Below are 27,526 nucleotides of genomic sequence, written 5' to 3' on the forward strand. Positions count from 1 at the left end.
GATTTTTTTTTTAAATTAATTGCTGGCAACTCCTGCTAGCTTTCATTGCCTGTGTTGATTTTGATCCTTTCTCTCTCCCGTATTTAGCATTGCTTTTCTTTTCTAATTATCTTGCTGTTGGGTTGTTTCATTTATTGTATAGTGCTAGCCACCTTTTGTTGACTTTTGATAAGATAGGGTGATATATGAATGTTTAAAATAAAACAATAAAAAATGCCAATCAACAGATGATGAGGAAAGAAAGATATTTTTTATTTTTATTTAAAAAGATATGCACAGGTTGTTGATCTTGTGCGCTGGAAACTAGGTTCAAAGTCACTCTCCCTTAGCCTCGTTTTCCTCTACAGGGTTGATGCAGAGATAAATGTCATATAAACTGGAAGTTTCTATTGGCATTTCAGTCAGTGCTGATTAATTCCCTTCCTCCAAATCTGAGATCAGAGAGAGATGGAGGAGAGTTGGTAAATTATCTAGTCCTTGGTCCTTTGGCTGTAACCCAAATGTGCTAGTTAAGATCAGTGGGAATGGATCACTTAAAGTGTTTTATGAGCACAAGTTTCTTTTGCAAATATTACTTCAGTTACTCGACCAGGGATAAATCCTTGCTGGGTAAAAATATAGCAGAGCAGCTGGTAAACAAAAAACAATAGAACAAGCCAAAAGCAATCCTTCTTATCTGACTTGGAACTCAAAATGGTCCTGTAAGTGGATGCTAAAGTCCATGTAAAAGTGTGCTTTGGTGGCTTGTTAGCTTCTGCATCTGTGGCCTGCAAAATGGGTTATTTGGAGTCTGATGGAACTTTTAAAGATTTAAATAAATGTCTTGGCTTTTTCTTTCGAAAGCCAGCTTCCTTATCTGTGTCACACTGACCTAATTCTACAATGTCTCTTAATATGGCTCTTGCATTGGTATCAATGAACAGAGTGTTTACTGTACACCACTATGATATACAGTAAGCCAATCCTGCCTTTGAGGGTCCCTCTACATGTGCCTTCCTCTGTTAAACCTACAGGTATCTGTGAAAACATAGAAGCTGTGCCAAGCACACTTGGTCCTTGTTTGTGTATTCAACATCTTTTCTATTTCCTATCTGAAGTTCTGTGAAGACTAATAGATCAGTCTCTGTTTTCTCTATCACATAGAGAAGAAGACAGCATTAAAAATATTAACAGTGTGTATTTAAGAATGAATTCATAGGAATGCCTGTTAAGTTGGAGGAGAGTCAAACATAGGCACGATTCTAAATTCTCTGCGGAAATATGGAATGATGTGTGTTGGTGCTAGTATTCTTGATCTCCAAGCCCATGACCCATTTAAGTTAAAATATGCACACTGAAATCTAGCTGAAGTTTAGGGGGGGAGCTATAGCTCAATGGTATAGCACATGCCTTGCATGCAGAAGGTCCTAGCTTCATGTTCCAACCCCAACAATTAAAAGGATTGGGTACAAAGGGATAGGAAAGATGTCTTACCTGCGGCCAGTCAAGAGTAAACAATAGCCAATGGAATGACCGCTTGCCACAGTACACAGCTTTGACAATTTGAAGTATAGGGGTTTCATTCTGAGGCGCACACACCCCTGTTCCACCCTTTTAGTGAAATTTCACTGACGTCTTTATGACGTTTCTGGGTCACTTCCAGGTTTGCACGTATACATGGCCACACACATATTGAAAGGGGGCCGCCTGTACACCACATTATAGTGACACTGAATATATATATATATATATATATATATATATATATATAGCAAGCATTTTAAATGTAAATCAGAATAATTATAAGTATTGGTTCTACAGTTTTCCCGTAGGCTTCCCACACACCACAAAGTAGCACAGTTTACTGCGATGTTACAAAATATAATTATTAGCTTTTTGCTTTGTTTGGTTTACTTTGTAATGTTTTCTGCAGAGTTCAGTTTGCATGAATAAGGTGAGTTGTGTGGGTTTTTTGTATTATCCAGAATCATTATATATATTACCATAGATCGTTGGTTTTTTTGACAAAACAGTGCACATCTTTTTGTCACTTGGCTAGAGCCTGCACAAATGCCTTCCCCAATGGAGTGACTTACATGACTGAATATAATTGACATAAACAAGAATAACAGGAGTGAAGAATTCTTTTGGCTGACTGGAAGCCAGCCTTTGTTCCCATGGCAACTTTTTGATGTTATGGTGCCTGGGTTACTAGCAGTGGGTTTCATTTAGTGTGTGTGCCGGAGGGGGTGGGCAGATTGGTAGCAATTTTAATGGGAATCTCACCTTTGCTAACCTAGTTTAAGGTTTCACAGTCATCTTTTCTCCCCAACCCCCTTAACACAGCTCGCGACTGTTTTGGTTAGAAAGCTTTTAGGTATATAAAACAACAGATAAATATTAAAAGATATTCCACTTCATATACTTGTATTGTAATTTGGTGGCGTTTGCAGGAAGATGAATATTCCTGAGTGACTCTTAAACTACAATAGCTGGGCTTGCTGTGCTCTGAAATGAATGAGCACTTATACGGGGTAGTTCACATAAGAACGGCTGCCTAATTGCTTGCTTCACCTTTACTACCCAGAGTCAACTGTAGCTGCTTACACTGGCCGGAAATCCCAGCTATACTTCCTGCTCACTACCAGTTTACTTTCTGAATACTCTGTGCTTGCAGTGAATTGTGAAGTTCACTCATGCCTCTCGAGCATCCAGAGATGAAACACAAGCGAGTCAAGAGCCTCTACTTAAAACCAGGCGGGGCTGTTTTCTATTGAGGCTTGTATCCATGTGAATTGCTAGGTACTTCTGTAGGAACTATTCAAGGCTGTGTGTATTACTTTTCTAATATCCACACATGGTTTAAGAATGGGAATGTAGTATAGTGTGTTTTTCTTTCTTTCTGGGGAGTTCATGTCCGGTGAATTCACCCCAGGCTGTCCAAGCATTTTGTTAGATCCTCTGTGCCCTGCATTTCTCTTTGATGAACAGACATATCCTAGGAAGGGTGACCTCAGACACCGTTCTTATACTGTTTACACAAACAGTGAATGGAGATATCACTGCATTCTAAAGGGTGGTCTGCACCCCTGTACCTTCCTGTGGAAACCACTGGAAATGCCACCTGTAAATTTGAAAGATGCTCACCAGATGGAGAGTCCCAAATGTGGATGTTTCTTCAAATGGTCACCAAGAGTGCCCCATGTTATGACTATATATGCACTCTATAAGAATTAAAGTCAGTTAAATAGATTTACATGCCTCAGTTGTGTGGTATAAAGTTTATAAATTAATCAGCAATGATTAACTAGGTCCTTCCATGGGTAAATGAATGTTTCTGCCTTATCTTATCATATAATAGACTGTAATTTGTATTCAGCCTAACTGACACCAATGCTGGAGCTGTTTATGTGGCACTTGTTTTGTAAGTGAACCCAGTATTTTTTTATAATAATAATAATAATAATAATAATAATAATAATAATAATAATGGCACTGTTGTGCCTTGCCATTGTTCTGTGCCAGTTTTCTCCAATTGGGTGCCCGCCAGGTGTCTTGACACACCTTCCATAAGCCCCACCCACTATAGCCAACAGTCAAGTATGAAGGTGTTATTGTTCAAACCATCTGAAGGGCACCAGGGTGCAGAAGGCACCATCTTTTTCTCTGCCTACTGTGCATGGTTCTATATTAGCCTTCAAATAAATTCCCAGGGTGGTTTTAAAAAATAGTAAGCTTTCTTAAGTAAAATCATTAGATTAAGATGACTCCCTCTTTGGCCTATACCAAGGGCAGTCCAACTTTTCATCCCAAGTGGGCTGCAAGAGTACTTTGACACAGAACTCAGAGGCTGCACACTGCCTTGCCGTGTGGGGGGTAAGGGAGCAAGACCCATATTTGATGCCCCCTGCCCTTGTGCTGCTTTCCCAAAGCGGTGTAAGTGAGGCACTGGGCTTTGGGAAGAAGGCACAAGGCTCTAGCAGGGTCCTAGAGACTTTCCATCTCCCTCCTTAGAGAAAGCACTAACTAGCATTTGGGAAGGAGGAAGGAGGACTCTAGGACTCTGTCAGAACCCTCACTTCATTATCAAAGCCCAGCACCTTGCTCACCCAGCTTTGGGAAGGGCTGCGAGGGGAGGATGTGTCAGATGTTGCTGAGGGCCATCAAAAAAGGTCTCAAGGATCACACATGGCCTTTGTTTTGTGTGGGACCACTCTGATCTAGACTAATCAAAGCCAAGAGGGTTAGGCTGTGGATGAGTATAACTGCATTTTAATGCAGAAGTTGTGGAATTAGAACTGGCTTTTGCACATGACGCCTCTCCAGTCCTTTGGTTCTAAGTGCCTTGTAATAATGGTGGCAGAACTCTGCTTTTCTCAGAATTTTTTGGACATGAATTGCTTTGATAGTGATCCCATAAGCTGTGTTTCCTTTCCGAGAAGGCACTATAGTACTATAGTATAGTACTATAGTATAACAGTACTCAGGTTTATCTGTGAGGAATGAATTTGCATTTTATGTGCATTCAACAACGTGCTTGAAAGTGGGATGAAGCCTGAAGAAGTGGCCTGATATCTGTTTGTGGCCAACTGCAATTACTAATGGAGTCTGAACTACTGAAAGCACCTAGTCAATTTTATTGAGAGTCTACAGTGTGTCTGAGCACTTTACTGAACATTGGAGTAGCAGAGTTCAGGGTCATGGAAGTAGGATAGAGGAAATGTGGTAGTGGTGGAACTGTTATTTTGAGAGAGACTATGTAGTATACGTATATTGATCTGGAGGAGAGGAGAATGAGTTCCTCAAACAGAGCAGGTAAAGCTGGTTCAGCTCTAAGCAGAATATGTAAATTTTGATAAAGTATTCTGTTCACGTGATCAAGGAATGAGTGAAAGGTCTAGTGAGAATGCGCAGGCTGTTTTTCCCCATTGGATGCTCAATATGTGGTACCTAGGGGTGTGGCCAGCAATATCAAGGAGGTTTTGACTAGCTCATATATTTTTGCTACCTGCTTCATGCATTCAATAGCTATGGATACCAAATGGACTGTTAGGGCTTGTGCCTTCTGTCATTTTGTTTGCAACTAAAACAGCTTTTGCAAAACCCATTCCTCTCTACTCCAGAACAATTTTTCTTTATCTAAATATGCTATCCTGACTTTGGCCTACCCTATGTTTACTATCCAGGTAAGGTACCAAATGAATGATTACGGTTGTAAAATTAAGAAAAAGTGAATTGGGGGGAGGGTACTGTAGCTCTGTAGAAAAGTGCATGCTTGCATGCAGAAAATCCCATGTTCAATCCATGGCATTTCCCATTTGAAGGATCAAGTTGTAGGCAATGTTAAAGGCCTCTGTCAGAGTTGAGAATAGTAGGCTAGATGGACAGCTTGCTTGATCTAGTGTAAGGCAGCCTCCTGTGTTCTTATGTAACAAAAGAAGAGAAATAGAAGCCAAGAGGCAGGATGAGAAGTGAAGAGTATATGATGAAGCACTTCTGGTTTGAAGAAGAGAGGCTTGTGGTACATACCACTGCAGTTCCATTAATTTCTGCCTTCCAGATTAGAGTCTGAAGTCACTTAGCAGTTTGCCATACTGAAAACCTTGCTTCAGTTTTTACACAGAAGGAGGTATGTGTGTGGTGTTCCTCTAGGCTAAATGTAATATAGATGCTTCCCACTGATGACTCATAAATAAGAAATCAGATTTTGAGCCTGAAGAGCTTAACCCTGCAGTTGAAATGCTTTATGATGCCTGCTCTGTGATGTCCCATGGAAATGGTATCCTGTCATCTATGATGTACACATCCTATGCTGTTTGGATAGGATAACTGCCTACTAGTTCAGATTATGTTTGAAATAGATGGGGCTTGTTAATTCATTATGCTAGTCTGTGGCATTGAGTTATGGTATGGCTGGATCTAAGAACAAGTGGAAAGAATAGTTTTCTCAAGGAAGAGTAAGGATGGAAAGTTAGTAAGAAAAATGAACATTGTTACAGAACTAGGTTATATACCATGACCTTACATTGTCCTAACAAAACTGCACGGGGAGTTAAAAGTTCTGCCTGCCAAGTTGAATGTACATTTTCTGTTGTTGAATTATAAGAGGTTGAAGCATATTCAGGCTTGCAGGGCAAGACCTTGAATGACTACTGGATTTTGTCTGGGAGACTTAAAGGTCTCTGTATTACAGAATCCTAATATGGTGAGGGCACATTTTAAACTGCTGGGTATTATATGATTTGGAAGGTTCTGTGGTAGTCACAAGTCAAAATGTTCACAGTCTTGGATGTGTGATGTCTTAAGGAGCAAAGGTGAGAAAAGACAAGTGAATTGGTTGGTTGGGAGGACAGCGAAAACTCAAGAGTATAAAAAAGGGTTGGGGCCAAAACCATTTCTGAAGGAACCGTACCCTTTTTTTCCAAGAGTAGATGGATAATACAATCTGGATCTTATTGAAACCATTGCAGCGTTTGCCATTGACTTATGCATGTTCAGTGAAGCTAAGCTAATTGCATGAAGCTTGAAAATATCTGCCTGGTTAGACAAGCTCAGGAACTGCATAGCATCTTCATTCCCAAGGCATAAGAGCATCCCTGGTTTGCTTATAGTTCTCTGGAGCCTTGAAAATAGCATTTTGATGTGTCTAGTGTCTAAGATGTGGACAAAAAATAAATAAACTTTTGCCCATTGAAACTGATAAGATAATAAGGTACAGCCAGCATACACACACACACACACACACACACACACACACACACACACACACACTCTAAGAGAACTCAAAACTAATTCTAAATCAAACTGTGGGAAGTTTACATGTCACTATGAACAACTTCTCATCAGACCCTTTTATGTTTTCTCTTGGTAGATGAACCAGAAAAACAGAAAAATGTAGTAGGAAGGAGTATATATTACATAATTTCAATAGCCAGCTGAATTACTGTGCACGTAATTCAAATTCTTCTACATTGTTTACTTTGGGATGTGAATTGCATAGAGTTTCAATGAAAATTGTTGGTGACAAAACCGATGAATAACTGAACAGCCCATGAAAGAGTTGTGTCAAATCTAACGTTATTTCTTTTTTCCTTTCAAATGTAGCTAATATATTAAGAGTGCAAATGTTCAAGGTTGTATGTATTTCAAATTCTTTGCATTTACTTATTAATTAGTAATTATATTAGAAAAGGTGTAGAGAGCTAGCTCATAATTACTCATTTGGGCTTAAATAAAATGCAGAAATTTTGGGACGTGTTTGTTCAAGTTTAGTAGTTAGAACTTGAAAACAAGCATTCCAGACATGATTTTTCATAATGGTTTAAATTTTTCCTCATATATTTAACATCTGGTTTGAGAAGGATAATAACTCATATAATCAGCTTTTAAACATGATTATCTACCGTAATTTTATTGATTTTTTTAAAAAATGCAAAATCCATTCTTTTTAATTAAAATTCTGCAGAAATGTTACCAAAGCCAACTTAGAAAGCCAAAAATGGACTTATGGCAATAGTTTGTCAAGGTCGGTAGTTTAAAGCCACCATTAGCATTGTTAAGCACATCAAATTAAGCTCATTTCCACTCATTTCCTGTAAAAGTGGGTAATGAATTACTCCAAGAGAGAAATGTGAACTAGATGCAGAAAACTTAGCATACAGACATAAAATGGTTCATTTAATAACACAGTGCTACTTAAGCTGCAATTCTGTATCTGCTTACTTGAGAGTAAGCCTCCATCAAATTCAATTGAATTTACACCTGAATAAATAATAGATAGATGAGTGCACTGTAAGCCATTCCAATTTATTATTTGTAAACTCTCAAGAACGCACACACTGAAGCTAGTTACAATTCTCTGTAGCCTTCTCTTCTTTCCTTCCAATTTTCTATTGTTTTCTTTTGCAGAGCCATTGGCCCACCATGGCTAAGCATGACTGAGCAAGGCTGAGAGTGCACAGAGTGAAATTTTTGCTCTTCCCCTGGTCCAGTAATTCCCCTGGTCCTAGTAATTTTGCTCTTCCCCTGGTCCAGCTGCACTATCCAGAGCTAAGCTGTAGTTTGGCTTAGTGTTACGTCAAAACCCAGCCTCGTGCTTTGTCTCCTTCTGGCAAACATTGAGTGATAAGCAAAGAGCAAACCATGGCTGCAGCTTGTAGTATATCTGGAGCAAGAGGAACCATGGTTTAGCTGGAATGAGACAAACTATGGGCTTGTGACTAAGCTTCAGGTGGCTCAGCAGCAGGACCAGGGGACTGCAAAGCAGCCACAGTTGTAACTCCATGCATTCACATGCTCACTTGTTCATGCTTTCCCTATGACTCATCTTAGTGTTATATATAAAGCAAGCCACTGTGTTGCTGGTTTATACATTTCTGCTGCCATGTGGGAGGCCACTTCATATCACTTCATATGAGAGTGATTACTGTGAAAAAAGTCTAAAGTGAATTGGGCGCTATTCACTACAAACTGAGTTGAGAGAAGAGATTTGAGAGAGAGAGAGAGAGAGAGAGAGAGAGAGAGAGAGAGAGAGAGAGAGAGAGTTGACAGCCCATTTGGGAAATTATGATGTTTTGTTCACTCAGTAGTAAGAATGCTATTAAACTGGAGTGTATAAACTCTCTTCTTGTGTGGCCTATCACACACGATCTATCACACACCTCTCACGTAATGGCTATTTGGATTAATGTGTCAGTGAAGTTTCTCATGTTTATTTCTCATTTTTCCTTGTCTCTTAATGTTGTTAGGTGTGCAGAGATTTTGCACAACTGACTTGAAAGTGCTATCACATCCTTGGTTTTTATGTGGGTTGAGGAATAACAAAACGGGGGGCGGATTTCAATTATGTAACCATTGTTATATCTTTTATAATACATCTGTTATATTTTTTTATAAGACATGTGAAGGCAGCCCTGTTTAGGGAAGTTTTTAATATTTTAATATTTAATGCTGTATTGTTGCTAACACTTGATTGGGAGCCGCCCAGAGTGGCTGGGAAAACTCAGCCAGATGGGCGGGGTATAAATAATAAATTATTATTATTATTATTATTATTATTATTATTATTATTATTATTATTATTATTACTGCAGTTTATGAGATGGCAGTATTACTAAAGGTTCTCTAGACCTATCATAGAAATCTCCCCTAAATGTAAAGCTGAATATGTGTGGAGGGGCTTTGGAACCACTCTCTCCTGGCCTACCTCTGAGGTTGTATGTCTGACAGGTCCTTTTCTTGACATTAATATAATGAGCATGGACATCTGCAAAGTGCAGGCCAGATAACTACATTCAGCTGAAGGTTTCTTCTTTGCAGATTTTCAGCATGCGGGCATTCTGGGGGCAAAAGCAATAGGGCATGCATTAGAGATGGAACCAATACATGTGGATGGCAACATCTGAAGATGTTCCCGGCTCCTTGTGTGTGCCTAAATTGGACTAGGAGTTACACAGTGCTTAGCTACTCCCTCCTTAAGCCACTTGTGCAAACCCCTGCATGCTCTTACATTGCTCCCCTTTATCTGCTGTACACTTGCCATGCTTCCATTTCAGTGGGGATTTTGCAGGAGAACAGGGAAGATTGTGTCTCAAATCGTTAGGAGACATAGGAAGTTGTGTTCCCAGGCTTTTACTGTGAGAGGGGCAGCTCTAATGTAGACCTGTCATTTGGCCTCATCTTTTTTGTTGTTGTTTTGTACCTCATGGCAGAAGAAGAGCACTATCAATTATTCTATTTAAAAAATGGTGTCATCTGTGAAGAAGGCATTATGCCTTGGAACTGCTGGAAACCTTGGTCATTACACCAAGAAAACAGAGCTTAGCTTACTCTCTTTAACAATACAGTGGTACCTAGGGTTACAGATGCTTCAGGTTACAGGCACTTCAGATTACAGACTCCCCTAACCCAGAAATAGTACTTCGGGTTAAGAACTTTACCTCAGGATGAAAACATAAATTGTGCGGTGGCGGCACGGCGGCAGTGGGAGGCCCCATCAGCTAAAGTGGTACCTCAGGTTAAGAACAGTTTCAGGTTAAGAACGGACCTCCAGAATGAATTAAGTTCTTAACCCAAGGTACCACTGTACAGCTTGATTTTGTTCTGATATTGGGAAACTCTGACCTCCAAATATCATAGAAATAAATTACTTGGGGACTGAGTACTGGGAGAGTATTTTTGTTATTGTCATCAAGGTAAATGCTTCCATTGTGATGTAAAGTGCCTCTGTCGGTTCTCCTTCAGTTGCCTTTGTCTGTAGTTTCATTTGACCTAGTAAATTCAGTGAGAGCAGAACTGCAGATTCGTTGCTGAAATAAAGTATGAAACCACATTTAATGCCACCCTGTATCAGGTTACAAATATAGGTACAGATGAATTATAGCAGCGACCAGCCTTAGTGCTGTTAGGCAGTGTTAGATATCACTTACTTGCACAACTAAAATGTAAAATAACATTGCTCATCCATTCATATACATTTGCAAGGGCTTCCCTGAATGTATAATAAATAAGCCATTGTCATCATCCAACAATTGCCAGACAGTGTTATGCTGTTATGTAATGAATGTATAAATATCACAATGAGTAGGGCTAGTAAGCCTCACAGATTAGCAGAGGCAAAACGGGAGGAGGAGCATTATTTCCAGTGTGGGATTAATGCACTGAATGCAGATTCATTTAAAAGGCAGTTTAGTTATATGCATGTAAGAGGCTCAGAGCCAATACAATCCTAGTTCCTAATCTGGTCTGAGCCACTGATATTTGTGACATGGCCTAGGATAAACTACTTGACCTCTTCCTGGCTCAGCTGGTGCAGCCATAAACCAGCACAAAGGCAACTGATTGTATTTAACCTACAAGAAAGGAATCAGGATGAGATCTAATCACACAAGTAGTTCCATGTGCCCAATGGGGCTTTGGGTTTAAGTTTCTCGAAGAACAGCCACATGACAGATCACTTCTGCAACTGTGTAGGCTCTTAAATTTAGATTGGTAGAAGGTTCCCAGACCCTATCACAGTGTGTCTGTGTGTTTTTTTAAAAAAAATTCCACTGGGCGTGCCCAAGCCCTCAGGTGCACCTGAAACAATTGTTTGGATCCCAGTTTAAATGGCACCCCTAAGTGCTTTTGTTAACTCTCACTTTCATAATGAATGTGAACTCCCACTCTCATAATGAATGTGAAGGTTACATAATTTTGAAGCTGGAGAATTTTTAGACTGCAGACTTCCACTTTCTAATGTCAAATTATCCTGACACCATAATATACCATTTATGTAGCTGTGCACAATTATGAAATAGTCTTTGTATAGCTGAATAAATTTGGAACTTGATCTAAAACTCTTCTGGGGATATTTTTACTTTGCATCATAAAAAGCTGACAGAGTTAAAATTAGTGAGCTTTTAAGATTGTGGAATTTATGTTGTGTGCAAGGGGAAATAGGAGGGTGTAAAGGTCACTGTTGAGCTCATCCTGGTTCAGGGGTTTGAGAGTTAGAAGGGGATCCGGAAGCCATGCCTCTCATTACATTGGCATGCAGTACACAGCACAGGCACTGCATTTTAAGCAGCATAATGTCAAAATCACACGTATAGTTTATAGCATTTTAATTATCACTCTACGATTCACCACTATGCTCCTTCAGTTTAGACACATTAGCACTGTTCACAGGTTCTGTTTTCCTACTTTGAATGCCACCGTGCCGCAACTTATGGAATTTATGGTGGAAAAGTCATCTCCGCATTTTCCTACCTGGATGTTAGCCAATACTGCCCTGCAACAGTAGTCAGTGACATGGTTTGATGGTGGTGACAGTTTGTAACTCCCCATCTTTCTGCATTACCAGTGCTCCTGACTCCTTGTCTTTCCCATCTCTCCCTCTCCTGAGCTGGTGGATTTCTAGGAGAAGCTCCTTTTCAATCATAGTACCAGTTTTTACATTGAAGGGCAAGGGAAGACCTCTGGTCAGTTTCTTTAAAAAATACTACTGCTCTGTAGTATTGACCTTGAAGCCTTGACCTTCATTCATCTTCTTTTAAAGGAAGAAATGTGATTATCTTTTTAGAAGACTGAGAAAATATAATAATGAATCAAAGCAGTTCTGGGTCTTGCATCCTAAAATACTGTATTTTTTTATCTATAAGACTCACTTTTTCCCTCCTAAAAAGGAAGGGGAAATGTGTGTGCGTATTATGGAGCGAATGCAGGCTGCGCAGCTATCCCAGAAGCCAGAACAGTAAGAGGGATTGTATAGTAATTTATCTATATGTATGTTTATATGTTTATTGATATGATGATTTGTACAGTGCATATTTACATGGACATGTGTATTTGTAAAGTTTGAATAAAAAGTATTAAAAAAAAAAAAGAGGGATTGCTGCTTTCACTGCGCAGTGATCCCTCTTGCTGTTCTGGCTTCTGAGATTCAGAATATTTTTTTTCTTGTTTTCCTCCTCCAAAAACTAGGTGCGTCTTGTGGTCTGGTGCGTCTTATAGAGCGAAAAATGCAGTACTTAGAGGGAGCTACAGCAGAAATCCTCCAAGTTAAGGCCCCTTCCAAGTGCTCCCAACCTGTCTTCTCTTGAATCTGTCTTTTTTTGCCTAATGTCAGTTGTCTTGCCATCAAATAGTTGTCTTTTTCTCCAGTTCAGCTAGAGCTGAGCCTTTCTACCATAGCTAAGAAAAGGAGGAGTACCAATAGCTGAAGTTGTTGCCTGGAGTGTTTGTGTAAGAGCAAGGGTAAACGTGCACTGAACTTTTGGACAGCTCTTTACCTCACCACAGGAAACTCCTGTTTTCTGTTCCCCAACTACAGGTGCTGCTAACATCTGCCCATCTTGCTTGCTATTAGACTTGTCAGTTTTGTCCTGTGTGATTGCAGCTAAGCAGAGAAGTTGCTAAGGTGAAAGCATGGGGTGAAGGCCTACCATGCCTTGCCATTGTGCAAGAACCCACAGTCTCCTCCGTCCCTTTTAAAAACCTAAAATAGTCGGATGTGCAATCATCCTTCCAACACTGGAGCACACACACAGCCTTTAAAAGGAAAAAGGGCATCTTCCTCCGCGGCCATCAATTGATTTAAAACTTTCATGCCAGCATACCGACAGCAGGAGAGAGTCTCAAAAGTGCTTTAAGTGGCATGTATGAATTCAGTCTCAGATATTGCTGCCAATTACTACCAGCCATTAGCTAGCAAGGGTAATGAGCAAGCCAGTTACCTGAAATGTGCTTGAAGCTCACTACCCCCCAGAGCTTTCTTTTGAAAATTGCTTCCCCTCCAACATGTAAGCTATACTTACATAGAGCAGCCGTAGAGTCTACCAAGGCAGGCAGAGCTTAGCAGGAGCAGGGAAAAGCCACAGTGCAGTGCCCATGCATATTTCTCCACTTCTACTGCAACTGCTTCTCCTCCTCCCTCTCCTTTTATCAGCTAAGAGCCCTGAGTTCCAGCTGTGCTGGGAAAATGGTCACTTCTAAATCCTAACCTAGATTCCTTTCTTGAAGCTCTTTTGGCTTCAGCCCCTTCTCTCTTTGCTAAGCAGCATTCCTTTCCCTTAGAGAACTGTCTTTTCCCTGGGCATTCATTCCGGTTGCTATATCTAATGCTTGGTTAAAGGTAACAGACATGGATATAAAATTATCATATGATTCTGAAGCTCCCACTGATGTGCATAATAGTGAAATTAAATACTTCCCGTGGTTAAGGCAGGTCTTCTAGCTCTGAAATTATGCTCTAGCCCCAGAGACCAGCCAAAAAAAGATGTTTATGGCCCAAGATGCACCTAGCAGAAGAAGATGAAATCTCACACATCCCCATTCATCAGTACTATGGCATCCTCAATGCCTCAGAAGCAGTAGACTTTGGGAATGGCTGTCATAGCTATGGAGAGTAGAGAACTTAATTACAAGAAAAGGGGATGTTACCAGGAAAAAGAGCAGCAGGGAAATGACATTCATTTTATTTAGGGAAGGGCAGCACCCCTGATGGGACCAGTATGTGAATTGAGTAGTGCTTACAGGAAGCTTTTAAGCAATTGCCATCAGTGGTGGGGAGACTGCTCTACTATCATTGGCTTAGATTGCTGAAAGAGTGGAGAAATCACTTGCCTGCTAGGGATGGTGGAGAAATTCAATTCAGTACACATTTAACACGGAACCCATCAAACCTGCAGTTTCCAAAATAATATGTGAACCAATATACATCTAACCTTCAAAAGTTGCACTTACCAGAATGCTATTTGGAGTGGTGTATGTGTATACAAAGACAGAAGTGTGTGTATACAAAGACAGAAATATTTTAGTGAAATTTTGTGAGTCCCTACTTTTAAGGTTTTTAATCAGGCCATGACTAATGGACATACTTGAGTAGAACTTTTCAGTGCACTCATTTAAAGAACTACTCAGGTGTAAGTTACATTGAATTTAATGGGACTTGCCCCCAGGCAAGTGAGTATAGTAGTAGTAGTAATAATAATAATAATAATAATAATAATAATAATAATAATAATAATTTATTATTTATACCCCGCCCATCTGGCTGGGTTTCCCCAGCCACTCTGGGCAGCTTCCAACAAAATATTAAAAATACAATAAATCATCAGACATTCAGATGTAGTTTGGTTTGGCATTAATCTCAACATTTAATGCCTGTGCATTTGGTCTTCATAAAATATGTTTTTAAAGCATATGCTGTTTTTTTCTTAATGGATAGCCTACTGAAATGTGTAAATGCTTTCTTCATATGTTTCCCTGGTGATTTTGAGGAGATAAAGGAGGTAGATTCCAAGGAGGAGTTGGGTTTTTTGTGATTGCAGTTTTTGTAAATTGTAAGTTTTCAAAACTATTTTAAAGTTGTATTTTAAATTGTTGTAATCCACCCTTGGGCATTAGGGTGAAGGGCAAGTAATAAATTAAAATGATGATGGAGTTTGTGGCACTCATTCAATCTGACTGCACTTGAACGTTTGATAAATCATGGTTCATCATGATATGAATGAGCTCAGCATTCTGCTGTGCTGCACTGCTCCCCGGCTCTTTCTGTAGCTGTGAGGAGGAATTCAGACATTTTCACTTTTATTTTTGCTTAACCCATTTGTCATGTCATCTGAACCCACTAATCTCTGATTGATCTTAACTACGGTTTAATTGAAACAAGCCAGCTTCAAACTGTGGCTTATTAATCTGACTTGCTTCAATAAACTATAGTTAAGATTAACCAAAAATTTACAGTTTAGATGCAACACTTCAATGTGACTAATCATAAGCAAAGGTTTCTGATCTCACAGCAGCTCTGGAGGAGAGCCTGAAGGAAAACTAGGTTTGTTCCCTTAATGATAATCCATAACGATAGTTTACTGTGACATTCAAAAACAGTCACTGTGTGTTTATGGGTGGTTTTCATATAACAAGTGAAATCTAACACAAACAATGCCAATGTCAAGGGGTTGTGGCTCCCTAAATTCATGATCCTTATAGTCATTGAACACACATAACAATGAATTGGAGATTATTTGTGGCAAGTATGACTTGAATTGATCGAACTTGTTTTTTCCTCTCCCTCATAGCTCCTCATTGAGAAGTGTGTCGTCTGGATCCTCAAGACCTTCCAAAGTCTGTTTGGTGTGTGGAGATGAGGCATCTGGGTGTCATTATGGAGTAGTTACCTGTGGCAGCTGTAAAGTCTTTTTCAAAAGAGCCGTGGAAGGTAAATCCTCATGTGGGTTCTTCTTTTATATTCTTTCTTATATGATAAGGAATTTTCATTGCATGTTCCACAATGCCTTTAACCTTAAGAACTATCACTTTAAAATGATTCCAAAGATGTATGCACCATCAGCTTTATCTACAAAACACCTGGCCGCAGTCTGCTGTATGCCTCTAAGCTTTAATTCACATTTCCATAACTTTATTTTAAACCCTGATTTGTTTCATCTGCTAGAAGAAGTAAAGTAAAGAATTTTTCTGTAGCCACAAATAAACATGTCCAAACCTTTCATAAGCTGGAGGGGGATTCTGGGTAGAGTCAGGCAGATGATGCATCCAACTGTTCTTCAGAAATCCATAAATAATAACAAATGTAGCTTAAAGCTAATTTATGCATGGTAGTTATACAATCATGAACCCACCCTTTTAAGATTGATAAGCATTTGCATTCTCCTTCTAAAAAAGAAATGTTTAGGCCTGGGGAGGAATCTACTTTTCATTAAGAAGCATGGGTTTCAAGTGCCTGGAAATAAGTGATTTGTTTTTTAAGAAGGCATTTCAAGAACGCATACTTCTCACTCTGAAAACAATCTTTTGGACTATTCTGTATCCCCTACTCTTTTTCACTCATTTGCTCTAGCTTCATTTGACAGTCCTGTCCCTTTATCCTGGCAATTTCTCTCCACTTTCTGTCCTGTTCTTGATCTTAGTTAACACACCTTCCCTTCCGTAGTGTTGTGTCCTGCACTATATTAGACTGTTCATGCCATTCAACTGTACCTATCAGTATAAAGGTTTAAAGGTGAATGGCTGGAAATAGAACAATTCAGCAAAACAGAGTTTTCGGGTAACTAATTTTCCTCTAGAGTTATGGACTTGAATTCTGTGCCTCTGTCTTCCTACTAAGAAGTTCCGCTGTATGTAATGGGACTCACTTAAAGTGAGTGTGACTGAGGTTACTATCTTAGGGTGTTTAATGATGACACACTGTTGAAAAGTTCAGCATTATAAAGTTCATTGGAATACCCAAATTTATTGAGTGGGAAAACTCACTACTAGATGATGTGAGACAGCATATTCTGTTTTACCAGGTGTTTCTTATATGGATAAAAGGAGAAAGAGAAGCAGGCTGCTGCTTTGAGTGACAGGCACATTGTCCTCCTAACCTCCAACTCTGCCTCTGAATGTATCTTTGGCTCAATGTAGATGTCAAGGTTAACTATAGTTTGGCAGGATGTCTGGTGTATATTTGGAAGCTCATACTGTGGTTTGAGGTCTAGAATTATGGTTAGAGATGGTTTGGGGTGATCTCAGGGTTGAATTTGTGTTTATATGCATGCATGTATATTCCTTTGTGGGGGCTTATTTGTATAGGGGCCCAGAGGCAGATTAATAGCTCTCTGTCCATCTTGTATTCAAAACTTTTGCAATTACAGTGGTACCTCGAGTTACAAACACCTCAGGTTACAAACACTTTGGGTTACAGACTCCGCTAACCCAGAAGTAGTACCTCAGGTTAAGAACTTTACCTCAGGATGAGAACAGAAACCGTGCATGGGTGGCATGGCGGCAGCGGGAGGCCCCATTAGCTAAAGTGGTACCTCAGGTTAAGAATGGTTTCAGGTTAGGAACGGACCTCCGGAACGAATTAAATTCGTAACCAGAGGTACCACTGTACTTGTCATGTTTGTTTTGCTACCTTTGGAATTGACAATTAATTTAAGCATCCCAGCAAAAAAAAGAAAAGAAAAGAAAAGAAAGAAAGAAAAAAGAGGGAAAATAGAGCTTAATCTAACAAAAATATTAGATTCACAGAATTGGTATGTTTTCAGATTCCCCCTCCCACTCATTTGCCAGCAGATATTCTCCCACATGTTCAAAGTGATTCTGCATCCTGTAGTGACTAGAGAGACATGCGGTGGCAATGTATACAAGGGTGACTGGAGTACTGCTTTTCAGTATTTTTCTCTATGTCTTTTACCTGGGCATTATGCTACTGCTGACCGCTTCTAGCCTCTAGAGTTTAAATTTACTTTTCTGTTAGGAAAAAGTACAGCAGACCTGCAACTTATGCACACTTAAGTTGTGCCCATTCAGCTTTAGGTGCTTGGCAGAATAAATCAAAAAATTAAAAACGAGGCAGAAAATAAGAGGGTATCCATGGGGGCAGGGGACTTTGGCAACCCCAACTGCCATTGCACCCAGTGTGGTTTGACGATATATGATTTTGGCTTTAGGCACTATCCCTGAAATGTAAGCTCCACATAAGTTGTGGGTCTGCTCCATGTAGCAATAGTCTGATATTGTCTTCTCCAACTCTAGCTTCCCTCCTTCTCTAATGAGATTTTAGCCACATTCAATTATTGTGCTAAAGATGCAGCAGAAAAGAGTCATGATTGCTTGTGTTCACCTGTTGACTCTACCTTTTTCCCCTAGTTATTCCTTTTACTAACAAAATTGAGATTGTACGTTCTTCAAGACAGAGATCTGTATAGTTTGCTTACATTGCTCTGTAAGGTGACATGTAGGACAGTAATGCTATATAAATAATAAACTTGGCAAAGAACATTTATGAGAGATATTAATTAAAGGCAAGACATTTTACAATGGATCATTTACAAGTTGTTAGTGATCAGTGTTCAGTTGTTGCTCGTCACTTGTTGCTGCAGGCTTGTGTGAACTACATAGCAACAGCACAGTGAAACTGAAAGCTTGGAAGGCGTTAGGTACATAGTACAGATGGAATAAGCTTGTCTGTTACCTGATTAAAGCCCTTCATTTTAAAAAGGGGCAAGGAGCGAGTTACCATTTTAGCTGATTCAGTAGCACAGTTAGCTACAAACAGAAGCTGCTTAGGATGGTGTGGATTTTTTTTAAAACGACATCAATTTTTCTACTCAAATTCAGAAAATACTATCTTGTGTGTTTTGTTTTCGAGGATTACTGGTGTTCATTAGCTAGATGAGGTTTTCGGTGCAGCGCTAGTATATACTTGGTGTCTGCAATGGGGTGGGGGTTGAAGTTGCCTATTAGTATTCTCTGTTTCTCATTAGGTTTACTATCTGGGTGAGCATTTGTTTGGAGTGTCCCTCCCCTCCAATGTGGACTATTGGGGCACATTAGAGATCCTGTACCACCCATCTCTGCATTCTCCCTCTGCCTGATCTGATAGTGGTGATCTCAAACATGAGGAGGAGGAACCTCCAGAATGGATGTTCTGGGAGACCTCAATATCCATGTCAAGGCTTACTTGTCAGAGGTAGTTCAGGATTGTCATGGCAACTATAAGGTCATGGAGCTGCCTCCAGTTGTCAGTGGCCCAACATGTGCTAAAGGTCATGCTATGGTATAGGAATGAGAGGGATTTTTCTTCTCTCCTTTCATGGCCAAATCACTTTTGAATGAGATTTAGGCTTGCTGTGTCTTCCTCTCTCTGCATGGGTGAGAGAACAATCCATGGGTGAGAGAACAATGCAATCTCAGGTTGATGGGTCCTAGAGAGAGTTATGAGAGCACTTGCAATATTTCTATTAGCATGGCTGGTGGTCCTGTCATAGCCCTGGTTGCTTTGTGGAATGTGGAAATGACTCAGTTGATGTAATTGCTCCTAAGCTCCCTTTTGGTGCTATTGGTTTGGCCCCTTGGTTTACAGGCAGATACCACTCATACCACTGTCATGAGAACAGACAGTGATGGGAATGCAAGTCAGAAGTGGATCCTGCAAAACACAATGAAAAGCTCATCTCAGAGTCTTCTGTGACTTTATTTGCTAAGCACTTGGAAATTTGCATCCTTAATAATTTGCATGCCACTTCATTGCCATTAAATGGGTCTCTAGTGAACTGGGATTAATTTCATTTATTGAGGCCTAGGGACATAAACAAGGTGCTTGGAAGAGTACAGGGTGCCATCTTTTTGCTTGGCCGTTGCTGCTTCTGGCTCATAATATTGAGCAGGAAGTAATAAATACCTGCTTGCTAGAAGGTGAGTTCTGAACCACCTTAAAGGACTATTCCAGCTCTCAGCCAAATGTCCAACGTAATATTTTTGGAAACTGCTCAAGTGGATGGTTGTTGTGCAAGACTTGGATGGCACTGATTATCTAGATCCATTTCAGTGTACTTACAGGGTTGAACTTTGCACTGAAAAGGCTATTTGCAGATAAACAGTGATTTGTACACTAATAGTTACCTTGGCTGTGAACATGGATAAGTGGAAAGGCTATTTGTAGGATTGGCCAAAGCAGTCTAGGTTCTCTATTATTAGAAAACTGTAAGTCTTGGTGAAAAATAATGCAGAGTCCTACTGCTCCCCTCCCACTTCTTGATCCTTGTGCATTTTCTTTCTCTTTTTCCTTTTTTCATATCTGGGACCAATGGATTGCAATCTTTGTCTGTGCATTTGGAATGAACATAATCTTTAAAAAGGAAAGGCAACTTTATTAATCTCTGTGTCTGGGAGTTTCACATTTCTCCTAAATGTAATTTGATACCTGAAGCCAAGAACTCAATCATTCATTCTCTGCCACATGGATCCAGAAATAAGACACTTCTGTTAGCCTGTGCACCGCATAATGCATGCAAATGCTATGCTTAACAATGCTAGCTGGAACTGTGAAAGTGATAGGTGCTTATTTGCTCTGATATTGTGTCATTATAATGATATACTATTGGGAGAAATTAATAACAGCACTCATTGTTTAGTATGCACTAGCACGTAAAATCAAAAGCTAATGAAAGCCACCACTGTTGGAAAGTAATAATCTCAGACTTGCCATCATAAAACAGAATAGCCTAGCAGTGAGGAGAAATTTCTGCAGAATCAAACATAAAATGCCAAATTGAAAGATGGGAACTTTACAGGCTTTGGGAATTGGGACGGATATCTCATATTTGTTTTCCCACTGGGTCACCTTGTCGGTACTTGTGTGCTATTCAGTTTGAAACATAAGAGGAAGCCATTTTACAATAATATGCCTTTACACTGATTACAGGCACACAAATGTCTCTATCCCCAATAAGAGTGTGACATTTAGTCTTGATTTATTAGAACCAATTGAAATGAGATTTATTGATTGGTCTCTGCTTTACTCTTTCACAATTAATTTGTTGAGGACACAGTATCCCCTAGTTTGGAGAATGTTAAAACCTTGCAAATTAGAAATGCGAAGGAAGGGGTGGGCGTGGCTTGTTGGAAAGCTAAATGGCAGCATAATTCTGTGTCTCCAATCGTCCTGGGACAAAGTCTAAGCAAAGTGGATCCTATTGACATCTGATCAAAAGTTTTATATAGCCTTGGCAAGGAGATGATTCAAGGAATACATGGACCAAAAAGCAAACCTGCAAGGTTAGTTAGAGGGAGCTTTATCTGAGGCTTCAGAGGAGGCCTCAGACATTGACATGGCTAAAAGCAGCATGAAAGCCCCCAAAGGCAGGAAAGTAGCTGCTACAATGGAGGAGGCCAGAGACGCAGATGTGTACATTAACAAAATAAGGCATGCCCTAGCCTTGGACTGGAGAGCAGCCCTAGCTCCACTTGAGAAGAAATTCGATTTGCTATCTGACCAACTGTCAGGTGTTTCTAAAACTGCAAATGATGCACACAATCTTGCTCTAACCACCCAATCTGAGATCCAGCTCTTACAAATGGAGACTGAATATTTAGCTGTGAAGCTGGAGGAACAATCAGACAGGGACAGGAAGAGAAATGTGAAGGAACAACTGGTGCTGGAAATGAACTTTTAAATGTTGCAGGATGTAGAACACATATTTGGTGCAGTTTGGCAGCCTGCCAAACATATTGCTTCTGCAATATGGTGGCAAGGCATTTGTACAGCGTAACATTTGACCCAATATCTGGCTTAGTTCCTGGTGATCATACGTAGAGCCATATCTTTTCTCTAGCTTTCTGGAGGGCTGTAGGCAACACAATGACTGGGCAACAAAGGTGAGCAGTTTGAAATTAGCATGGTCAAACACACATGAGAAACTGTCATAGGGTTTCTTGTGTGGCAGTGATGATGGCTAATAATTCCTACTTTTCCATCACCATGTGAACTGTTGGCCAGCAGAGTAGTCCTGAATGGTAAAGAGACTCAACTATTGTAATGTATCTGCCTGCCTTAAAAATAATAATGCATTTTTTATACATTTCAATAGAAGAAAAAACGGAAAGTAATAAACAATAGGAAAAAAGAGTTACATATTCTATTACATTCAAAAATACCATCACTGACGGACTTCCCTTCCTTGGTTCCTTTTATATTCCACTTCCTCTCGCATCATCTTAGTTACCCCAGTCTTTCCCATTAATTCTCATTCTGGGCCTGCCTTTTAAGATAATTTGAAAACTTCAGATGGTGCATTTAAAAAATAAGCTGAGCCTCCCCGCATGCTCACTCACTAGTGCAATTGTGGGGAAGAGCTCAGAAGCTTTCTGATTAACTATAATTTCTCCTGAGCCCTGTCCCTTCAATTATTTTTAAAAATAGATTAATATTTATCCCACCCATCCCTGGATAGCAACAGTAGCCAGTGGGGTGACGCCACAGCCCTTACTTGGCATCACTGCCTACTGAGAGGGAGAGGTCAAAGGTCAAGGCGGAGGCATGGTTAGCACAGTGCAAACTCAGTGGTGGGAGCACTGATGATGGCAGTGCATGGGAGGTCAGGCAACTACTGCCTCCCTGCCCTGCCGCTGGATAACATTCTGAGAGCACTGCCCAGTGTTTCAAAGAGCATTTAAAACTTAGACGAGGACTCCCAAACATCATGCCTGCATATAGCAGTTCAGTGCCTGGTTGCAGTTGTGGACTGACTGAGGGCTAAGAAACTGATAGAGACATTGATGACAGATGATTCCTCTAGATGAGTGAAGTCTGGAGTGGGTTTATTTGACAGTGGCTGAGGAACGCTCTTCTTAAAGAGGCTTGCTTGGTGGTCCCACATTAATAATAATAATAAAAACTTCTCCCAAAAAATGCTACTAACGATATATATTTACCTCTGCACATTGATGTTTGTTGCTTGCTTTTCAGCTAACATGAAGCGTTTTGGGCTGTTTTGTGTATTGTTATCCATTTCTATATGCTTAACCTCTGTTTTACTTTCTGGTGCTGGTTTGGACTTCAGCATTGAATTGATTGTATTTTATTGTGTTCTTAATTTTGTGTTACATTTAAAGTGTGTATGTCTTCTAGAGAATTCATTTTGTGCAGTGACAAATAAGGGTTGTTGTTGTTGTTTAGTCGTTTAGTCGTGTCCGACTCTTCGTGACCCCATGGACCAGAGAACGCCAGGCACCTCTGTCCTCCACTGCCTCCCGCAGTTTGGTCAAACTCATGCTGGTAACCTCGAAATCACTATCCAACCATCTCGTCCTCTGCCGTCCCCTTCTCCTTGTGCCCTCCATCTTTCCCAACATCAGGGTCTTCTCCAGGGAGTCTTCTCTTCTCATGAGGTGGCCAAAGTACTGGAGCCTCAGCTTCACAATCTGTCCTCCCAGTGAGCACTCAGGGTTGATTTCCTTCAGTATGGAGAGGTTTTATCTTCTTGCAGTCCATGGGACTCTCAAGAGTCTCCTCCAGCACCATAATTCAAAAGCATCAATTCTTCGGCGATCAGGGTAAATGTATTATAATCGAGATAAAATGCCACATTAGTTTTACCACTACTCTGTGGTAAACAATGTATGTAAACAATACTCTGAAACAATATGCACAAATTTATATTAGATGTAAGCCTTTTTATGAATCCTTTGGTGGAAGCAGCCTTGGCTACAAACTACACGATGAATGAATAAGATATATTTTTTCAGATGCATGTTGCAACTGATATATCAACAAGCTATATTTCCATTAAGGAAAAAATCTGATATTCAGACTACATCATGACTAGTAGTCACAATATAGCCTTCTGATCCATGATTTTTTCCAATCTTCTTTTCTTATTATAGAATCCTATAATAAAGCTAAGTGTCTTCTTTTTCTTGTCCAGCTTGTCAAATATGGGGGTTTCACAATAATACTATTTCAAAATTTAAGCAAGTGTTTAAGTAGGTTGAAGTCCTCACATTATTTCAAATTGCTGTACTTATTTTCAGCATTTTCAGAGTTGAACAACTTATTTTCAGCATTGTATATGAATACTTTCTATTAATATCACCAGCTGCTGCTTCTTTTAGCAGGGCTCTTAGCATTAATAGCTTCATGGCTTCTTCTTGTTGTTGTTTTAAAAGCTGTTGAAAATCTTCCTGCCTCAGTTTGTAGAGGCCTTCAACTAAAGAAGTTGGCAAAACTATTGTCCCTTAGCAGGAGACACACACTTAAACAAAAAGTGACTGACAGACTAAATCAGACTAAATTGCTTGGCTAAATGCATTGTTGTAAGTTAACTTGTGCCCATTTAGAGGTGTCAGAAACATGGAGTTTGGCTTTGAGCCCTTCTGTGTGTTTGCATAGTAGGCATTAATCATTATACTCATTACCAGGGTTAACTGACCACTTCCGAGCAATAGTGAAAATTGAGGTCATCAGTCTTTCTTGTTAAACCAGAAAGAGAGATCTCTCTCACATTATATTAATCATTAGCTCACAAATTGTGCAACATTTATACTTGATTTTCTTCTGCTAGGAACAAACTTTATCTTCTTTTTCTTCCCTCCACCTTATATATGTCTATCTATAAATGCCATCTTAATTATGGTGGGTTAACCTCTGTCACATCTACATAACAAATAATAATAATAAATGAACTCGTTACCTAATTGAAGTACAAGCACTTGTTCTAGACATCAGTATTCATTAAGTCCTACTGCCAGATTCAATAGCTGTAGCTGGAATTGGTCAGTGTGATTTCCTGATTTGAAGCAACATTTTTATGGAGATCGTTACTTCTACACTTCTTTTGTATTTTTACTTCTTTGTGTGTGATCAACTTGTGTTACAGTATCAGTGTCTCAGTTTGGAATGTCTCAGTTTCATTTGGAACGAAGTTTGATGAATGGAACAGTTAAACATCAGGACCAACAAAATGAGCAGATTAGTCAAAGAACATGATACTTCCTTTTAAATTATTTCTATGAGAGGCCTTGAAACAATGCTCATTGCCTTACTACCATGAAGAAGATTAATCTCTTAAAGCTGAGATTTCCCAACATCTGAAGTACTGAGGCAATCAAAAAATAATCTGAAAGTTGACTTTTAAAGTGCTTTCAGTACCCTTGGTTATTAGATAGGAGAGCAATAGATATTTCATAACTAATATTTGTTCATGTTCCTGGGTTTTTTAAAAAACAAAAACACCCTCTTGTTTCATTGACAATTTTAGGAAACGGCCTTGTATGAAATGAAGTAAGGACATAAACTCTTTGTGAATGAGATATTGTTTAAAATCGAGAACTTTTCCAAGCAAGTGGAGAATTGCTATATATTTAAACAGGTTTTTGTTTGTTTGTTACATTTTCTGTTTAGCTGGCCTTTGCATGATTTGAGTTTGGCACCGTATTTTAGGGGTTATTAAAAATTCTGTAATGCGGTGGAGTTTTTGTGTTGGCATAAGGAGTGGAGCCAAAGAATTGGAATGTGATTGTTGTTCCATACATTTCCTGCATCTTCTGTTGTTTCAGCAATACTTGGCAAACAGAAAAACTAAGAGCAGCCTGTAGAACATTATTATTTAGTCTAAGAAACTAACACACTCTTGAGCTGCGATAAGCATGCCTGTGTTGGGGGGAATTATCTAGGACTGATGATGACAAATAAATGGATTAAAAGGAAGACAGAAGTCTTAGTAAAAATGCTCACTTCTTTCTTTGAGGTTTCTTTGATGGTCTAAGCATATATTGCTTGTATGGAAACAGTAGAAAGGCAATGAGTAATTACATATGCAAGTACTGCTGTTTAATATTTACTTAATGCCAGAACTGTTTAAGGCATTGCAGTGATATGAACCATGCCCTGGAGGCTTATGTGGCACCCCAGACATAACAACATGCTAAACATACTTTCTTTCTTAGGATAATGGCATTCCAAGTGATAGAAAGTGACGGATTTCATTTGCAAATAGAATAACTTTGATTCCTCACTTTTCCTTGCTCACCTGCTTTAGTGCATTTGCATAGGAATACTTTAAGTATTGTAATAATCCCTGTGCAGTATTGTAGAAAAGCAATTTCATTCTGTTTCTGTATGTGCAATATGTTACAATTGACCTTTCTGGATTTGGGGCTCTTCATTTTATAGGCATTAGAAACTGTGATTTATTTATTTTTTTAAACCCTACAAAACTCCACTACAGAAATTATGCCTTTTAAAGTGTGTCATGTCTCTCCCCCACCCCCCAATGTTGGTTTTGGCTACTTTCCAGCTTTGAAAACCTCACACTGCTTCAAGAGTGTACATAAGTGGGAACATACTAATCAGTTATATGAAATATTTTACTACGTTTCATTATAATCTACTTACTAAAGTGGAAAAACCTTTTTAGCACGCTAAATTCATTTGCTCTAATTTTTGTTTGATTTAGTGCATGTGGCATTTTCAAACACACCTCTTACAGAGCTAATTTTATCTGGTTCACAGCCATACTAAGAGAAATTCTTGATTACCACCATATTTTAAATCAGAATGCATTTTATGCAGTGCCGGATTTACGTATAAGCTAAACAAGCTATAGCTTAGGGCCCCCTCTCTTGGGGGCCCCAAAAAAATTTAAAGGAAAAAAACCTGGATGTACATTTCCAAAATATAAGATAAAAAACAAATACAATAAAACCTACATACAGCAACAGTGTTTTATTTTGTGTTGTGTAGGCTTTTGTGATGTAAGTAGTGGGCCCCACCTGCTAGCCTGCTCCCTAAAAGATCACTGGTTTGCTCATTTCTATATATAGGGTGCCTACATTCTGCATGGACTGGTTGTATGGCAACATGTGCAAATGGCTTTAGATACCTATTAGGTCCATAAATTACCATATAGCATATATTCAACACAAAAAACAGTGACAATTTGTTGTTGACAAAGGACAGCTGGACATATAAAAGGCTCCATTACCTTCAGTAGCTTAGGGTCTCCTCAAACCTAAATCTGGCCCCGATTTTATTGAATATTTAAAAACATATGTTTAAAAAGAGGATTGTGGTGTTGCCATAGCAGAACCCTTCACTTTAGGCTTCAGAATACCAGTTGCCAGAAACCAAGGGAGGGGACTGTGCTCTTGTGCTCAGGTCCTGCATCTTGGCTTCCCATAAGCACCTGTTTGGCCACTGTGAGAACAAGATGCTGGACTAGGTGGGTTGCTGCCCCATCTAGAAGGTTCTCCTTATGTTCTTACATGAGTTAATGATTTGGTGATGCTGACATTTTTTGTCAAAACTGCAAGTCAGGACCCCTGAAGTTGGTAGGTCCCAAGGCTCTAATGCTGGTAACATGCTTGGGCTGGAGAGTTCCAGTGTCTTAACCAATACCTTTCCATTCACTTCATTCTCAGGAATGGGTCCACATGCAACCTCTGTTGTACACACAGAGCTCTCTGTGACACTGAAGTGAATGGGGAAAGCTGTGATCATGCAGGAGTCTCTTTGTCTGATATGAATTGCAATAGCACATGCTTGAGATAACTAAACATAGTGACTCCCCCCCCCTCAACCATTTTATTGAAAAAGTTTTCACTGATAACAATGAACCCAAATCCCCCATCCCACTCTATCAGGTAAAGTGCAATCACAAAATCAAATATGTAAGCTCGTCTTCCCTCACTTTTCCCTGCGCTCTTAGGATTATGGCAAATATTTGGATAAAACTGGTGAAGGGGACTACTCTTTTGCATTCATAATAGAGAGACCAAGGTG

At 39.6% G+C, this 27,526-nt stretch overlaps 1 protein-coding gene across 9 annotated transcripts in view; it reads left to right on the plus strand.

The window, feature by feature from the left end:
* Window positions 1–27,526, plus strand: part of NR3C2 (nuclear receptor subfamily 3 group C member 2) — a 137,413-nt gene that overhangs the window by 67,483 nt on the left and 42,404 nt on the right. For 8 of the 9 annotated variants that reach the window (XM_081875259.1, XM_081875254.1, XM_081875252.1 and 5 more), the window contains one exon: window positions 15,540–15,691. In XM_081875259.1, coding sequence (XP_081731385.1) covers window positions 15,540–15,691 — 152 coding nt within the window. The remainder of the gene's footprint in view (window positions 1–15,539; window positions 15,692–27,526) is intronic. The other variant, XM_081875251.1, reaches the window with a different exon arrangement.

The sequence above is a fragment of the Podarcis erhardii genome, assembly GCF_964252035.2.
Source record: "Podarcis erhardii genome assembly, chromosome: 9".
Lineage (NCBI taxonomy): Eukaryota > Metazoa > Chordata > Lepidosauria > Squamata > Lacertidae > Podarcis > Podarcis erhardii.